The sequence below is a fragment of the Oncorhynchus masou genome, chromosome 23, assembly GCF_036934945.1.
Source record: "Oncorhynchus masou masou isolate Uvic2021 chromosome 23, UVic_Omas_1.1, whole genome shotgun sequence".
Lineage (NCBI taxonomy): Eukaryota > Metazoa > Chordata > Actinopteri > Salmoniformes > Salmonidae > Oncorhynchus > Oncorhynchus masou.
In genome coordinates, this window is record NC_088234.1 from 56,804,574 (window position 1) to 56,820,383 (window position 15,810).

Sequence of the window (15,810 nt, forward strand, 5' to 3'; positions counted from 1 at the left end):
CTTGACATTTGCCTCTGCTATTATCAGTATATGTCATACATAAAGTCGTACTCATTCCCGTATTCAAGTGAAATGTGTCATTATCAGGGGGTGAGGGTGGGGTTAAACTATATTTGTTTGGAACTAGGGCTGACTGGTTGTTTGAAATATTGTTTTGCTCCAGGCCAGGAAGATGACGGCAGGAAGGTTCTGGTGCTGAGCTATCCCCAGTACTGCCGTTACCGCTCTGTCCTGGCCCGGCTCAGAGAGCAGCCGTCGGCCCTGCTGACGAACCACACCGTGCTGGCTCTGGGTGGCATCGCCTCCCTACACAGCACAACACGCATCCTCTACTGCAGGGACACCTTCGAACACCCCACCCTGCTGCAGAACGAGAGTGTCTGCGACGAGTTCGGTAAGTCCCAAAATGCTAGGGTGCAAGAAGCACCTGTTCCGCTTTAAAAGGTTTTCTCCAATTTTGCGCCGACTGAACACCGCACAGGGTTGAGGTCACTTCCACTTTGATTCAAGTCACTTCGAGGGATGGATTGAATTGAAAGTCTCTATGTGACCTTGATTTGAAATTCCCTATGTGGACCTGAGATGATTCAGTTCACTTCCAAAACGGACTGAATTGAAATGGAACTGACCCCAACACTGCAAAACACACCATACTGATGAGTATCATCTGTCCTTAAGATAGTCTTTGTTTAAAGGCCCAGCGCAGCCCAGTGATTTTCCTATGTTATATATATATATATTTCTACAGTATGAGATTGGAATAAGCATGTGAAATTGTGAAAATTATAATAATTCCCTTTTAGTGTGAGCGGTTTGAAAAGACCTACTGAAATTTCAGCCTGTTTTGGTGGGATGGAGTTTTGGCCTCCCTAGTGACATCATCAGGCGGTAAATTACTTATAGGTCGTTATCAATAACACGTCACAATATGGCGCAGAGCGTTTGATTTGCCTGCAAGGAGAACCCCAGCTTCGCTAAAACCATTGACAACTGCGTGCCATTTTTAAGGATATAAAAAAGTGAACTATTTGGTTGTAATATCATCAGCTCCTAAAGAGAATAGTCAGAACTACACAGTTCTGATTATTCTAGGAAAAACAATTGCGCACATTTAGCTCTATCATGTCTCAATATTGGCCACCATTAATTTGATATTTGTGTAATATAAATTCAAAGTGAACTATACCTGTCAAGTGTGAGTGATTTAGGTTAATTTCCTATCCTTTGTGGGTTCTGCCTGTCAAGCAGCATAAGGGCGCATTTTCCGATGTACTGTTAGCTGGTAATGTTTACTTTGCAAGCTACCAGGTAGAAACTTTGCACAGTTGGCTAAACATAGTGGTAAGTCAGGGCCTCCCGGGTGGCGCAGTGGTCTAAGGCACTGCATCACAGTGCTAGCTGTGCCACCAGAGACTCTGGGTTCGAGCCTAAGCTCTGTCGCAGCCGGCCGTGACCAGGAGGTCCATGGGGTGATGCACAAGTGGCCTAAGGTCGTCCGGGTTAGGGAGGGCTTGGCCGAAAGGGATATCCTTGGTTCGTTGCGCACTAGCGACTCCTGTGGTGGGACGGGCAAAGTGCGCGCTGACCAGGTCGCTAGGTGTACAGCGTTTCCTCTGACACATTGTTGTGGCTGGCTTCTGAGTTGGATGCATGCTGTGTTAAGAAGTAGTGTGGCTTGGTTGGGTTGTGTTTCAGAGGACGCATGGCTCTCGACCTTCGTCTCTCCTGAGCCCGTACGGGAGTTGTAGTGACAAGACAGTAACTACTAACAATTGGATACCACGAAATTGGGGGGAAAAAATATTTAAAAAGCGTTAAGTCGAGCTAATGTGTGTTTTTTCTTTTCAACATTGTTTTTCGTCACGATTGCTGCTGACAGACATGATAGGCTGCATTAATTGATTTATGGACCACATCAAATTAGCTAGCTAGCTAATAACAGATCACGTTAATATGGCTAATTAACAAGCTACATTTCAGGGGATAAACTAGATGGCTATATTGTTCGATTTGCTTGGCATTTATAGTTGTGATGACAGAAGTCTGACTGACAACTTTAACAATGTCAAGCTCTTTCCAAAAGCATAATCTCTGATGAAGCAAGCTAAATATCACATATTGCTATCTAGCTAACTACATGCCAAATAGATAGGCTACCCTCAAGTGTCTGAAATGACATGATTAATTGATGTTTACTGATCATGAAAGCATGTAGTTACTTTCTGTATAACTCTGATGATCAAGCTTTTAAATGTGGAATAATCTGAACTGTTGTTCTAACTATGCTCTTCAAGAGGTGATGATATTAAAACCAAATACACTATATATATGTATATACAAAAGTATATGGACACCCCTTCAAATTAGTGGATTCAGATATTTCAGCCACACTGTTGCTGACAGATGTATAATATCGAGCACACAGCCATGCAATCTCCATAAACAAACATTGGCAGTAGAATGGCCTTACTGAAGAGCTCAGTGACTTTGCAACAAGTCAGTTCATAAAATTTCTGCCCTGCTAGAGCTGCCCTGGTTAACTGTAAGTGCTGTTATTGTGAAGTGGAACAGTCTAGGAGCTGTGTGGCCTACCGTGAAGTGGTAGGCCACACAAGCTCACAAAATGGGACCGCCGAGTGCTGAAGCGCCTAGCGCGTAAAAATCATCTGTCCTCGGTTGCAATACTCACTATCGAGTTCCAAACTGCCTCTGGAAGCAACGTCAGCACGATAACTGTTCGTTGGGAGCTTCATGAAATGTGTTTCCGTGGCCAAGCAGCCGCACACAAGCCTAAGATCACCATGCACAATGCCAAGCATCGGCTGGAGGGATGTAAAGCTCGTCGCCATTGGACTCTGGAGCATCTGGCAGTCCGATGGTCGAATCTGGGTTTGATGGATGCCAGGAGAACGCTACCTGCCCGAATGCCTAGTGTCAACTGTAAAGTTTGGTGGAGGAGGAATAATGGTCTTGGGCAATTTTTCATAGTTCGGCTAAGCCCCTTAGTTCCAATTAAGAGAAAACTTAACGCTGTAGCATAAAATTACATTATATATGATCTGTGCTTCCAAATTTGTGGCAACAATTTGGGGGAGGCCCTTTTCTGTTTCAGCATGACAATGCCCCCGTGCACAAAGCGAGGTCCATACAAAAATGGTTTGTCGAGATTGGTGTGGAAGAACTTGACTGACCTGCACAGTGTCCTGACCTCAACCACATCGAACACCTTTGGGATGAATTGGAACGCCGACTGCGAGCCAGGCCTAATCGCCCAACATCAGTGCTTGACCTCACTAATACACTTGTGGCCCATGATTTTGAAATGAGATGTTCGACAAGTATGGTCATGTAGTGTAGTTATAAGTTATTCAACAATCCCTTGAAAATGGCATGTAGTTGTCAATGGTTTTAGTGAACCCCCAGCAGCCAAATCTAACGCTCTGCACAATATTGTGACGTTTTAGTGATAACGACCTATAGACCAATAAGAAAGAGTTCCAAACCTCTCTGCCAATATCATCTACTTTTTAGTTTTTCCTTCCCCACTCAGACCACTCACAGATTTTTCTCGTTAAATTCTTGCTTGAGAAATTGATCTTTGCTAAAAAGCTGCTTTTGTTTCTTTTTCACCATTTTGATTTAAAACAATCACAGTAAGGTACATAATTGATTTGATATTGAGATAAAAATGGCTGGTTTTAACCCATTTTTTTATAGCTTAACTCTTTGGACCTTTTGAATTATAGCTTAACTCACTGTAATTGTGGAACAGGTAAAAAATTTTGGAGAGATTGTCTGTGTGGGTAATTTAATTTTAAAAGAAAAATGAGGAGGTGAGGGGAAACTGTTTTATGCGTAGGAAAATCTGGTATGAATGAATAGCAAGCTCACGTTCTCCTGCTGCTCATACTGTTGGCTCATTGTGCCAGCACATGTAAGTGTCACACCGCATTCAGGCACAAGTCTTTTTCACTCTCTGACTGAAGTGTCATTACGTAAACACCACTTCTTTCAGTACGCCACATTAATATGTGTTTCATTCGTGTTAGGAAACATTAAATTCACCCATGTTTAATCCAGATTTGTATTAGGTCAAGTGCCAGGGGCAGTGAATAATGGGCCGTTGTTAAAGCTAGAAGTGACTGGAAATGATTGTATTTATGCTTTTCCAATGCTAATCCTGACCTTTAACATTGGCCAAGACTTTTTCTAGCATTGCCCATTTAACAGACATTCTTTTTTTATTCAAGTGAATTGACAGCCACCTCACGGTGTGTGGACAGAATGTCATTTGTGTCACTGCAGAACTACTGGAACACTGCTAATAATTAAAATGCTGCTATCTAGAGAGGACCAAGGAGTGCCACTGTCATTTAGAGAACGTTAAGGGTTTATTTTGGTTTGGTTACTCAAGGCCCATGTAATAGCAGGGCAGCTTGACATGATGTCACTTAGTATCATGTACTTACTTCCTATTTCCATATTCATGTAGCCTCATTTCTACCAAACTGTGGAGAGGATGATGACAATGTGACTATTGCATATTATTATCATATTTTCTGTGAACATACTCTTCTGTACAACCACACAGATATGACGGAAGAAAAATGAATCATTACATAACATAGTCTACAAAGAAAGGTTTGAAGAAATGTTAGCGTTCCAATACATTTCCTCTGGGAGATAGTTAGAGGCAGTAAGATTAACTTTGCTCTGTGGTAATCATACTAAAATTGTAATTCTGTGGTTGGAATATGCTGTGAGAGAACATGTTGTCTTGAACATTGGTATAATTACATGCCTGGCAACAGTGAAACCATGCTTTGAGAATATTGTGAGACAAGTTCTTCTTATTTTTCTGCGACAAAGTAATAATGTTGCTTACCCTCCCTGCCCCCAACCTCTGAGAAACATAATACCCATTGCTTAAATAAACAGTGTTTTGAAAGCTGATGAGGTACTTATGTTTGAGGTGAAACTACAGGCTCATTTGTTCGTTTAGTCTTTTATTCAAACTGCTATGTTTGGGAAGGAGATAAAATCTATATGTTTTTGTGCAAAAACTGTTGTTATTGTTTGCCTGTTTGAAATGTTTCCGCTCAGATTTTGGGGTTTTATGTTTATTAAAGTGGAACATTTTCTGGAATCCATCTGAATCCTTTTAGTAATCCTCGGGGGGGAAAGATTTATTGCTGGATATTAATGCTACCCAGATGCATAGATCCTAAAGAGATTCTATTTTTATCGTATTGTGAATTGAAGGGCACTCGCTCTAGAGTGTAAACTTTGTAAATGTTCCTGTAAAAGCACTGTAGCATGGCCAGGATGAGAGCAGAATATAAACACACTGATAAAGGAGTGATTTCCTTTGTGTGCCTGTGTCACTCCCCTCCACTGAATCCCAGTAGAGCTGGAGATTGCCTAAGACAGGCCCATTTTTATCCTGCTAAACTGTTAACATGTGCTCCCCTATAGATCGGAAGAATTCCTGCTCTGAAACCTTTCTTCCAAAGCTAAAATCAGGCTATATAGCTGCTACTGTTTTAATGTATTTGGGTAATCATAGAGATGTAATTTTCTTATCTTTCTGAACCTCCCATCAATTTGGAACTGTGTTAACCATGGTCATGCATTTTTTATCATCCATATGCCATATAATGAAACATTAGATTAAGGATTTAAGCACGTGAAAAAAAATGTTTTCATGTTAAGAAGAACCTCACATTGGTACTGAACTAAAAGCATTTTCAGTCCACTGATAGCATGACTGTATGGTGAAGCATAATATCCCTTGTTTTGTATCCTAATCAGAAACAAGCTGCCCAGATGCACATTACTACAGGCCTTTTGTCTGTACATTATTACAGGCCTTTTGTCTGTACATTATTACAGGACTTTTGTCTGTACATTAAACAGCCTGGAGAGGTATGATTTATCTGGACAGAGAGAGTAAGGAGAGGACTTTCACAGGCTCTTGAAGTCGCTTAGTTCCTACACAACACATTGTATAGAGGTTGTGGAGTAGTATGCTGGGGCCTGGAGTCAATGAGTCACGAGGGATGATATTACACACCCTTGAAGTTTGTATTTTAAATGGGAAGTTTGAGTGAAAATAAGGCCACATGCAAAAATGGATGAACTTCCCCTTTAAGTGAGTTGTGTGGGCAGTCTTTTGCTCCTATCATATTTGCAGGTAGAGGAATGTTGGTATTTTTGAACATCGTTTATGAGTATCGTAAATAGCATCACTCTTACTAACACTACTTCCTCATCACGGTACAATGAAGAAGGAAGGCATCTGTGATATTCAGCGAGGGAAACATCTCACTATCTCTCAGAGGAATAAATTACCCTACAAACAGACAATAGGTAGTGGAAAAGCATGCCCTGACCTATTTGAAATGAGTATACATTTATTATTTATCACCACCACAGTTTAATGCTCAAAGATTTTACATGACAAAGTCGTCACAATAGCTCTTTGGTTAACTCAATCCCATCAAATGTAACTGGAGCGTAATCTATTGGAATGCATTATGGTTTATTGATGTATGGGTGTGTTTATTCATGCATTCATTTATTTATAGGTCGCTGTGATTTCTCCTTTCTCGGTAATGAATAGCATAAGTCTTGAGCTCCTCCACTGCTGGGTAGTTATATATGAAACAGATTCTTTGATTTTTAAAAGCCCCAGCCAGACCCATCTCGTTTTTGTTTCACTCTGTCAATATCAATAATCTGGAAACGTTTGAAGGTTAGCCCGTTTTTAGCAAATCCCACATTACGTAATTTTGTCTGTTTTACATTCGCTCTCACAGAAAGACATGCCGTATTTGGGACAGCCCCTCTGTGTGTTGTTAGGCTTGACTTTCATCCTTAAAAGGGATTTTCTTCTCTCTAAACAATAGCCATTTAGTGACACTGCCAACTCATAGGCACAAGGCAAATCTGAACTCCACTGTATGTAAACTGCTCATATATATATTTTTAGAACATGACACTATTAATGTATTTGTTTGATATTTTCCTCCTTTTTGACAACAGAGCAACACTTGTATCTTTCTTAATGGGCCAGGACAGAGGAGATGTATGGTGGGGTGGGGACAGAGCGTTTGGTGTGTTCAAATCACACACTGTGACTGGATCTAAATGGAGCACGGGGATGTTGTCAGGTTTTTTCAAGGTCAGAGTTCAGATCATTCTTTACTCTGCTTGTCAGCTTGGTTGTGGTTTAAAGCTGGCAGAGTTTGGAGAATGATGTCTGTTAATGAGTCCCAATGGCACGCTGCAAAGATCATGAGTGTATCACATGAGGAGGAAAGTGGACAGCGAGAATGAAAGGCAGAGGGAAAAATTGTGTGTTTAAGTAAAATTCTGATTTATATATGCATAATTTTAAAAGAGCAGGATTAAAGAATGCTCGTTGAACTGTACGTTTAAGTTAAATGTATGGTATTGTACATTTGAGAATGGTATAGGGGCAATTTAATGCTTGAGTGTACTTTGAGTGTATTAGTGTACACTCAAGCACTGCTACTTTATGAGTTTGCACAGCACAATCACACACATTCACACCCTCTAACACACTCCACCCAATGAAAATGATTTCATAATCCTCACCATAATAAACGTCTTTGAACAGTTTAATTGGCTCTTCCTGGAATCACTCCGTTTCACTTCATTTGATCTGATGAAAGAGTAATGTTCCCTTCCCAAGGGGTGCATACACAACACTGCACAAATAAAGCTGCAGTGACAAATGACAGCAATAATAAACAAGGCAAATTCATACGCACTTCTGATAATTTTAGCTCAAATTGCTTTTGTTTATTAGCTAATCATGTTAATTAGCGGATCTTGTTTAAAGTGAATTTCATATTTATTCCAGGAGGATGAAAGACCATGGTTATTCGGTAAAAGTGAGGTATCAGAGGGTTGTTGGGTAAGATGTGACACAAATATTCTTTTTACACAACATTTTAAAATGACATACAGTAGACACTGCCATCTAAGAAGGTATTTTGAGCCTTTGTGACTTGGAAAGTGGGTCTACACGAAGACATGTAGTATATGTAAAGCTGAAACAAAGGGACAGAGCCATGGACAACAAAAAAGAGTATTGGTCTTTGCAAGGGAACATAATAAACCTTGGGGCCATTATTAAACAACATCCAAATATTACAGACGTGTCTTCAGCTGTATCAGGATCTTCGAGGGCTGTTAACTTTAACTCTGTGGTTAAATAAAATAAAGATGTTTTATTGTCACACACTGGATAGGTGCAGTGAAATGTGTGGTTTTACAGGGTATCCCAACCAGATGGAATAGTAGTGGACATAAAGGAAGTGTGTATGCCCTCTTAAAAGGAAAGGTTCACCCATTTTGAATGTTATATCATTTTTGGGCATCTCCGAGTGATGTTCTAGGAGAACCCTTTGAAAAACAATTTTTGGTTCAAGGTAGAACCCTTTTGGGTTCCATGAAGATCCCTTTCTACAAAGGGTTCTACATGGAACCAAAAGGATTCTACCTGAAACCAAAAAAAGGTTCTACCTGGAACCAAAAAAGGGTCCTCCTATGGGGACAGCCGAAGTAACCCTTTTGGAGCTCTTTTTTCTAAGAGTGTATCGCGTCAACTATCTTTTCATATGTATCTGAGCTCTTGCTGTTCGTGCAGGCAGAAATAGTCGGTATGACGTAGCATTGTGTTAAAGACGCTCTCACTACACTGGAAGTTAATAGGAAGATTACTTTTAGATCGCAAAAACATCTATCATACAGGTCAGATTTCAATACTGTCTGATATGATAATGCGGGAGGTCTTCTCTCGAATGAGCCATTGATCATATAGATATATATATATATATATATATATATATATTTTTAGATATTCCTACCTCGAGATATGTGTAATTTAACAGAGGGTGAACCAGATGTGTCCTCTTCAATCCAGGGTGCATTGCATGGTGCTGTTGCAAACGTCAGACTCCAATGCGAAGCACACAATCTGCATGTAGAACATGGTGAAATTGTAGACTCCTAAATTGATAGTGCAGTTTGTTTAGGTGATTTTACAGCTAACTAGCTAATTCACATGCTGATATTGACTTTCGTATTATTGTAATGGTTTTCTTTACTTGAAGGAGAGGCGGACCAAAACGCAGCGTGGTTATATTGATTCATGTTTAATTAAAAAAAGATAAACACGAACACTACAAAACAATAGACGTGGAAAACCAAAAACAGCCCTATCTTGTGCAAACACAGAGACAGGAACAATCACCCACAAACACACAGTGAAACCCAGGCTACCTAAGTATGATTCTCAATCAGAGACAACTAATGACACCTGCCTATGATTGAGAACCATACTAGGCCGAAACATAGAAATACCCAAATCATAGAAAAACAAACATAGACTGCCCACCCCAACTCACGCCCTGACCATACTAAATAATGACAAAACAAAGGAAATAAAGGTCAGAACGTGACAATTATTGTGTGTAGCTACGTTTGCTAGCTAGCCAGCCAACTCCACACCCCCAGTCGGTATTAGATAGAAAGTCACGGCTCAGGCCGCCTGTGGGGAAAACAACCTGTGGTTACCTAGGTTTCCCTCAGTGGCTCACAGCAAAAACATAACCTTTTTCAAACGCAATTTTCTTGTTGTCTGCTTTTAGTCAATTACAAAACTACATTGAAGAAAAGTACAACATGTCTAAAGATTACTTTTCAACATGGCCTGCTCCCAAGCATTCTCACTACTTGGAAAACGTTATATTGTCGGGCTTCCCTCATGCCCCTGTTCATGACGGTGATAGCAGCCATGTGAGTGATTACTAGCTAGCTACCAACCGGAACAATAAACTAGCCAAGACCAACAACACAAATAAACAGACTATACAGCTACAAGTAGTGAATGGAGTTAGAAACGGACTATACTAAACAAGTTAAATACCTTACCCATGATGAAATGTTTTCCACACACATAGAGCTATAGATACGTGTAGCCATCTTGGACACCGGCTCCCCACAATTTCCCACTAACCCACACCAAATAGCCTGAAGCCATAGGGCTCTTCTCGCAATCTATATCTCCCTACGTGGGTGCATTGCGAACCATAGGACGGGATTTCTGACCTGGCTACATGTACATCGAACACCACATCAGCTTTTCGGGCATGTTTTTTTTTTTTTTTTTTTTTTGTGTGTGTGAATTTTTTACCCCTTTTTTCTCCCCAATTTCGTGGTATCCAATTGTTTAGTAGCTACTATCTTGTCTCATCGCTACAACTCCCATATGGGCTCGGGAGAGACGAAGGTTGAAGGTCATGCGTCCTCCGATACACAACCCAACCAAGCCGCACTGCCTTTTAACACAGCGCGCTTCCAACCCGGAAGCCAGCCACACCAATGTGTCGGAGGAAACACCGTGCACCTGGCAACCTTGGTTGGTTGGCACTGTGCCCAGCCTGCCACAGGAGTTGCTGGTGCGCGATGAGACAAGGATATCCCTACCGGCCAAGCCCTCCCTAACCTGGACGACGCTAAGCCAATTGTGCGTCGCCCCACGGACCTCTGTCGTAACCGGTTACGACAGAGCCTGGGCACTGCGCCACCCGGGAGGCCCTGTTTTGTTATTTCTCTATAACTAAAAATGTACTACAAAGTTGCTCTTTTTACACATGTGAAAGAATCTTTGTTTTCACGAATTTGGGGGCCGGTCAAGGGGAATTCCTTATTATTACTGAATATCAACTTGGAGTATAGAGTTAGGAATTAGAATACGAGAATGGATATGAACCGTCATATGATGGGAAAAAGGTCAGCCATTTTGGTCAGGGAGTTGGTCAACCATGGTTTGCCAGTGCTGTGATAAGATATTGTGTAAAATAATGAATTTTGAGAATTATCTGCAATGCATGTTTGTTAGTTTGCTACAATTCAGTCAATCAACAGCCATACACTGGCTGAAATCAGTTGATGACAGGCCTTAGACAAGTTGTAAATGCAACAAGTACTATATTTTATCATTTCATTTTTATTTAATTTATTTTTATTTCACCTTTATATATACCTTTATATACCTTTAAATATTATTTTTGGAAAAAAGGAACATTTGCTATCTAACTGGGAGTCTCCTGAGTGAAAGCATCTGAAGTTCTTCAAAGGTAAATTATTTAATTTGGTTGCTTTTCTTATTTTCGTGAAAATGTTGCCTGCTGCCAGCAGAGCCTAGCATAGCATTATGCCATGATAAACTTACACAAATGCTTGCCTAGTGTTGGCTGTAACGCATATATTGAAAATCTGAGATGACAGTGTTGTTAACAAAAGGCTAAGCTTGCGTTTGAATATATTTATTTAATTTAATTTGCGATTTTCATGAATAGGAAAAGTTCCGTTATGGTAATGCGCTTGAGGCTATGATTACGCTCCCGGATACGGGATTGCTAGTCGCAAGAAGTTAAAGTTAGTGAGGGAACTCACTAACTACTGTATACGTCTCCAGCTTCAGCGATTTTTTCAATTCGATCCAGTCATTGGCAGCAGAGAACTGGAAGGAAAGGGGGCCAAAGGAGGTGTTGGCTTTGGGGATGACCAGTGAAATATACCTGCTGGATTTACCACCATTGCGACCTGCATGCTACGGGTGGGTGTTGCTATGGTGATCAGTGAGCTGAGATAAGGCAGAGCTTTACCGAGCAAAGACTTATAGATGACCTGGAGCTAGTGGGTTTGGCAATAAATATGTAGCGAGGACCAGCCAACAAGAGCATACAGGTCGCAATGGTGGGTAGTATATGGGCTTTGGTGACAAAATGGATGGCACTGTGATAGACTGCATCCAATTTGCTGAGTAGAGTTTTTGAGGGTATTTTGTAAATGACATCTTCGAAGTCAAGGATCGGCATGTTAGTCCGTTTTACGAGGGTATGTTTGGCAGCATGGGTGAAGGAGGCTTTGTTTTGAGAAATAGGAAGCCGATTCTAGATTTAATTTTGGATTGGAGATGCTTAATATGAGTCTGGAAGGAGAGTTTACAGTCTAGCCAGACACCTAGGTATTTGTAGTTGTCCACATATTCTAAGTCAGAACCTTCCAGAGTAGTGATGCTGGTTGGGCAGCGAACGGTTGGAGTTGGAGGCCACGGAAGGAGTGTTGTATGGCATTGAAGGTCATTTGGAGGTTAGTTAACACAGTGTCCAAAGAAGGGCCAGATGTATACAGAATGGTGTCGTCTGCGTAGAGGTGGATCAGGGAATCACCCGCAGCAAGAGCAACATCATTGATATATACAGAGAAAAGAGTCGGCCCGAGAATAGAACCCTGTGGCACCCCCATAGAGACTGTCAGCGGTCCGGACAACAAGCCCTCTGATTTGACACACTGAACTCTGTCTGAGAACCAATGCTGTTGAGTCTGCCGATAAGAACACAGTGATTGACAGAGTCGAAGCCTTGGCCAGGTCGATGAAGACGGCTGCACAGTACTGTTTTTTATCAATGAAGGTTTTGATATCTTTTTGTACCTTGAGCGTGGCTGAGGTGCACCCGTAACCAGCTCAGAAACCGGATTGCACAGCAGAGAAGGTATGGTGGTCAGTGATCTGTTTATTAACTTGGCTTTCAAATACTTTAGAAAGGCAGGGCAGGATGGATATGGGTCTATAACAGTTTGGGTCTAGAGTGTCACCCCCTTTGAAGAGGGGGATGACTGCGTTCACATTCCAGTCTTTAGGGATCTCGGACGATACGAAGGAGAGGTTGAACAGACTGGTAATAGGAGTTGCAACAATGGCGGCGGATAATTTTAGATAGAGAGGGTCCAGATTGTCTAGCCCAGCTGATTTGTACGGGTCCAGGTTTTGCAGCTCTTTCAGAACATCTGCTATCTGGATTTGGGTGAAGGAGAAGCTGGGGAGGCTTGGGCAAGTAGCTGCGGGGGGTGCGGAGCTGTTGGCCGGGGTTGGGGTAGCCAGGAAGAAAGCATAGCCAGACGTAGAGAAATGCTTATTGAAATTCTCGATTATCATGGATTTATCGGTGGTGACCTAGCCTCAGTGCAGTGGGCAGCTGGGAGGAGGTGCTCTTATTCTCCATGGACTTTACAGTGTCCCAAAACTTTTTGGAGTTAGAGCTACAGGATGAACATTTCTGTTTTAAAAGACGAGCCTCTGCTTTCCTGACTGACTGCGTGTATTGGTTCCTGACTTCCCTGAAAAGTTGCATATCGCGGGGACTATTCGATGCTAATCTAGTCCACTACAGGATTTTTTTGTGCTGGTCGAGGGCAGTCAGGTCTGGAGTCAACCAAGGGCTATATCTGTTCTTAGTTCCACATTTTTTGATAGGGGCATGCTTATTTAAGATGGTGAGAAAATTCCTTTTAAAGAACGACCAGGCATTCTCGACTTACGGGATGAGGTCAATATCTTTCCAGGATACCCGGGCCAGGTCGATTAGAAAGGCCTACTCGCTGAAGTGTTTTAGGGAGAGTTTGACAGTGATGAGGGGTGGTCGTTTGACCGCGGCAAACAGGAAGTGTTCGCTGAGATCCTGATTGAAAACAGCAGAGGTGTATTTGGAGGGCAAGTTGGTCAGGATAATATCTATGAGGGTGCCAATGTTTACGGATTTAGGGTTGTACCTGGTGGGTTCCTTGATAATTTGTGTGAGATTGAGTGCATCTAGTTTAGATTGGAGGACAGCCGGGATGTTAAGCATATCCCAGTTTCGGTCACCTAACAAAACAAACTCTGAAGATAGATAGGGGGCAATCAATTCACGTATGGTGTCCAGGGCACAGCTGGGAGCTGAGGGGTGTCTATAACAGGCGGCAACAGTGAGAGACTTATTTCTGGAGGGATTAATTTTTAAAATTAGAAGCTCAAACTGTTTGGGCATAGACCTGGATAGTATGACAGAACTTTGCAGGCTATCTCTGCAGTATATTGCAACTCCTCCCCCTTTGACAGTTCTATCTTGATGGAAAATGTTGTAATTGGGTATGGAAATCTCAGAATTTTTGGTGGCCTTCCTAAGCCAGGATTCAGACACGGCAAGGACATCAGGGTTTGCGGAGTGTGCTAAAGCAGTGAGTAAAACAAACTTAGGGAGGAGGCTTCTGATGTTAACTTCTCTAGGGTAGGGGGCAGCATTTTGAATTTTGGATGAAAAGCGTGCCCAAATTAAACTGCCTTCTCGTCAGGCCCAGAAGATAGGATATGCATATAATTAGTAGATTTGGATAGAAAACACTCTAAAGTGTGTTGTAATGTCTGTGAGTATAACAGAACTGTTTTGGCAGGCGAAAACCTGAGAAAAATCCATTCAGGAAATAGGATGTTTTTTTGTTGTAGTTTCCTATTCAATGCCATTACAGTATCCATTGACTTAGGACTCAAATTGCAGTTCCTATGCCTTCCACGATATGTCAACAGTCTTTAGAAATTGTTTCAGGCATGTATTCTGAAAAAGTAGGGAGTAAGAGCAGTCTGAATGAGTGGACCCTTCCGTGTCACCGAGCTTTTTCATGCGCGTGACCGAGAGAGTGCCTTTCTTGTTTACCTTTTATATTGACAACGTTATTGTCCGACTGAAATATTATCAATTATTTAGGCTAAAAACAACCTGAGGATTGAATATAAACATTGTTTGGCATCTTTCTATAAACTTTACGGATACAATTTGGATTTTTTTTGTCTGCCTGTTGTGACTGCGTTTGAGCCTGTGGATTACTGAGGTTTTCGGATATAAATAGAGACTTTATTGAACAAAAGGAACATCTATTGAATAAATTACTGTCTTCTGAGTGCAAACATATGAAGACATCAAAGGTAAGTGATTAATTTTATCTATATTTCTGACTTGTGTATATCTTCAACTTGGCTGGTTACTGTTTGTAATTATTTGTATGCTGGGCTATGTTCTAAAATAATTGTAAGGTATGCTTTTGCCGTAAAGCATTTTTGAATCTGACACTGTGGTTGGATTCAGAAGAAGTTCATCTTTAAACCTATGTAAAATAGTTGTATCTTTTCTGAATTTTTATAATGAGTATTTCTGTATTTGAATTTGGCGCTCTGCAATCTCACTGGATGTTGGCCAGGTGGGACGCTAGCTTCCCACATACCCTAGAGAGGTTAACAAGCATGAAACCATGGCTTTTTCGGTTACAGAAGTCAACAAATGAGAGTGCCTGGGGACACGCAGAGCCTGGGTTAACCTCCACATCACCCGAGGACAGAGGAGGAGTAGGATGAGGGTACGGCTAAAGGCTATCAAAACTGGTCGTCTAGTGCGTTGGGGACAGAGAATAAAAGGAGCAGAATTCTGGGCATGGTAACATAGATTCAGGGTATAATGTACAGACAGGGGTATGGTGGGGTGCGGGTACAGTGGAGTAAAACCGAGGAACCGAGTGAAGATAAGAGAGGTTGCATCTCTGGACGGGCTAGTTATGCTGGGTGAGGTCACCACATGTGTGGGAGGTGGGACAAATGATGTATCTGAGGCATGTTGAGTGGGACTAGGGGCTCCGCAGTAAACTAAAACAATGATAACTATCCTAAACAACAGTGTACAATGCATATTGACATTTGAGAGAGACATAAAGTGAGGCATAAAGCAATCACAGGTGTTGATTGGGAGAGCTAGCAAAGACAACACCTAATCAGCTAAGACAACAACAACAGGTAAAATAGTGATGAATGGGCAGAGAGGATCGGTTAATTGCACACAGGGCCTGAGTTTGAGGCTGGGGACGACAGATAAACAAAAAATAGACAAAATGGAGTACCGTGATTAA

At 41.6% G+C, this 15,810-nt stretch overlaps 1 protein-coding gene across 1 annotated transcript in view; it reads left to right on the plus strand.

The window, feature by feature from the left end:
- Positions 1-15,810, plus strand: part of LOC135511096 (AT-rich interactive domain-containing protein 5B-like) — a 67,519-nt gene that overhangs the window by 19,223 nt on the left and 32,486 nt on the right. Inside the window, exon 4 of the mRNA XM_064932630.1 lies at positions 164-394. Coding sequence (XP_064788702.1) covers positions 164-394 — 231 coding nt within the window. The remainder of the gene's footprint in view (positions 1-163; positions 395-15,810) is intronic.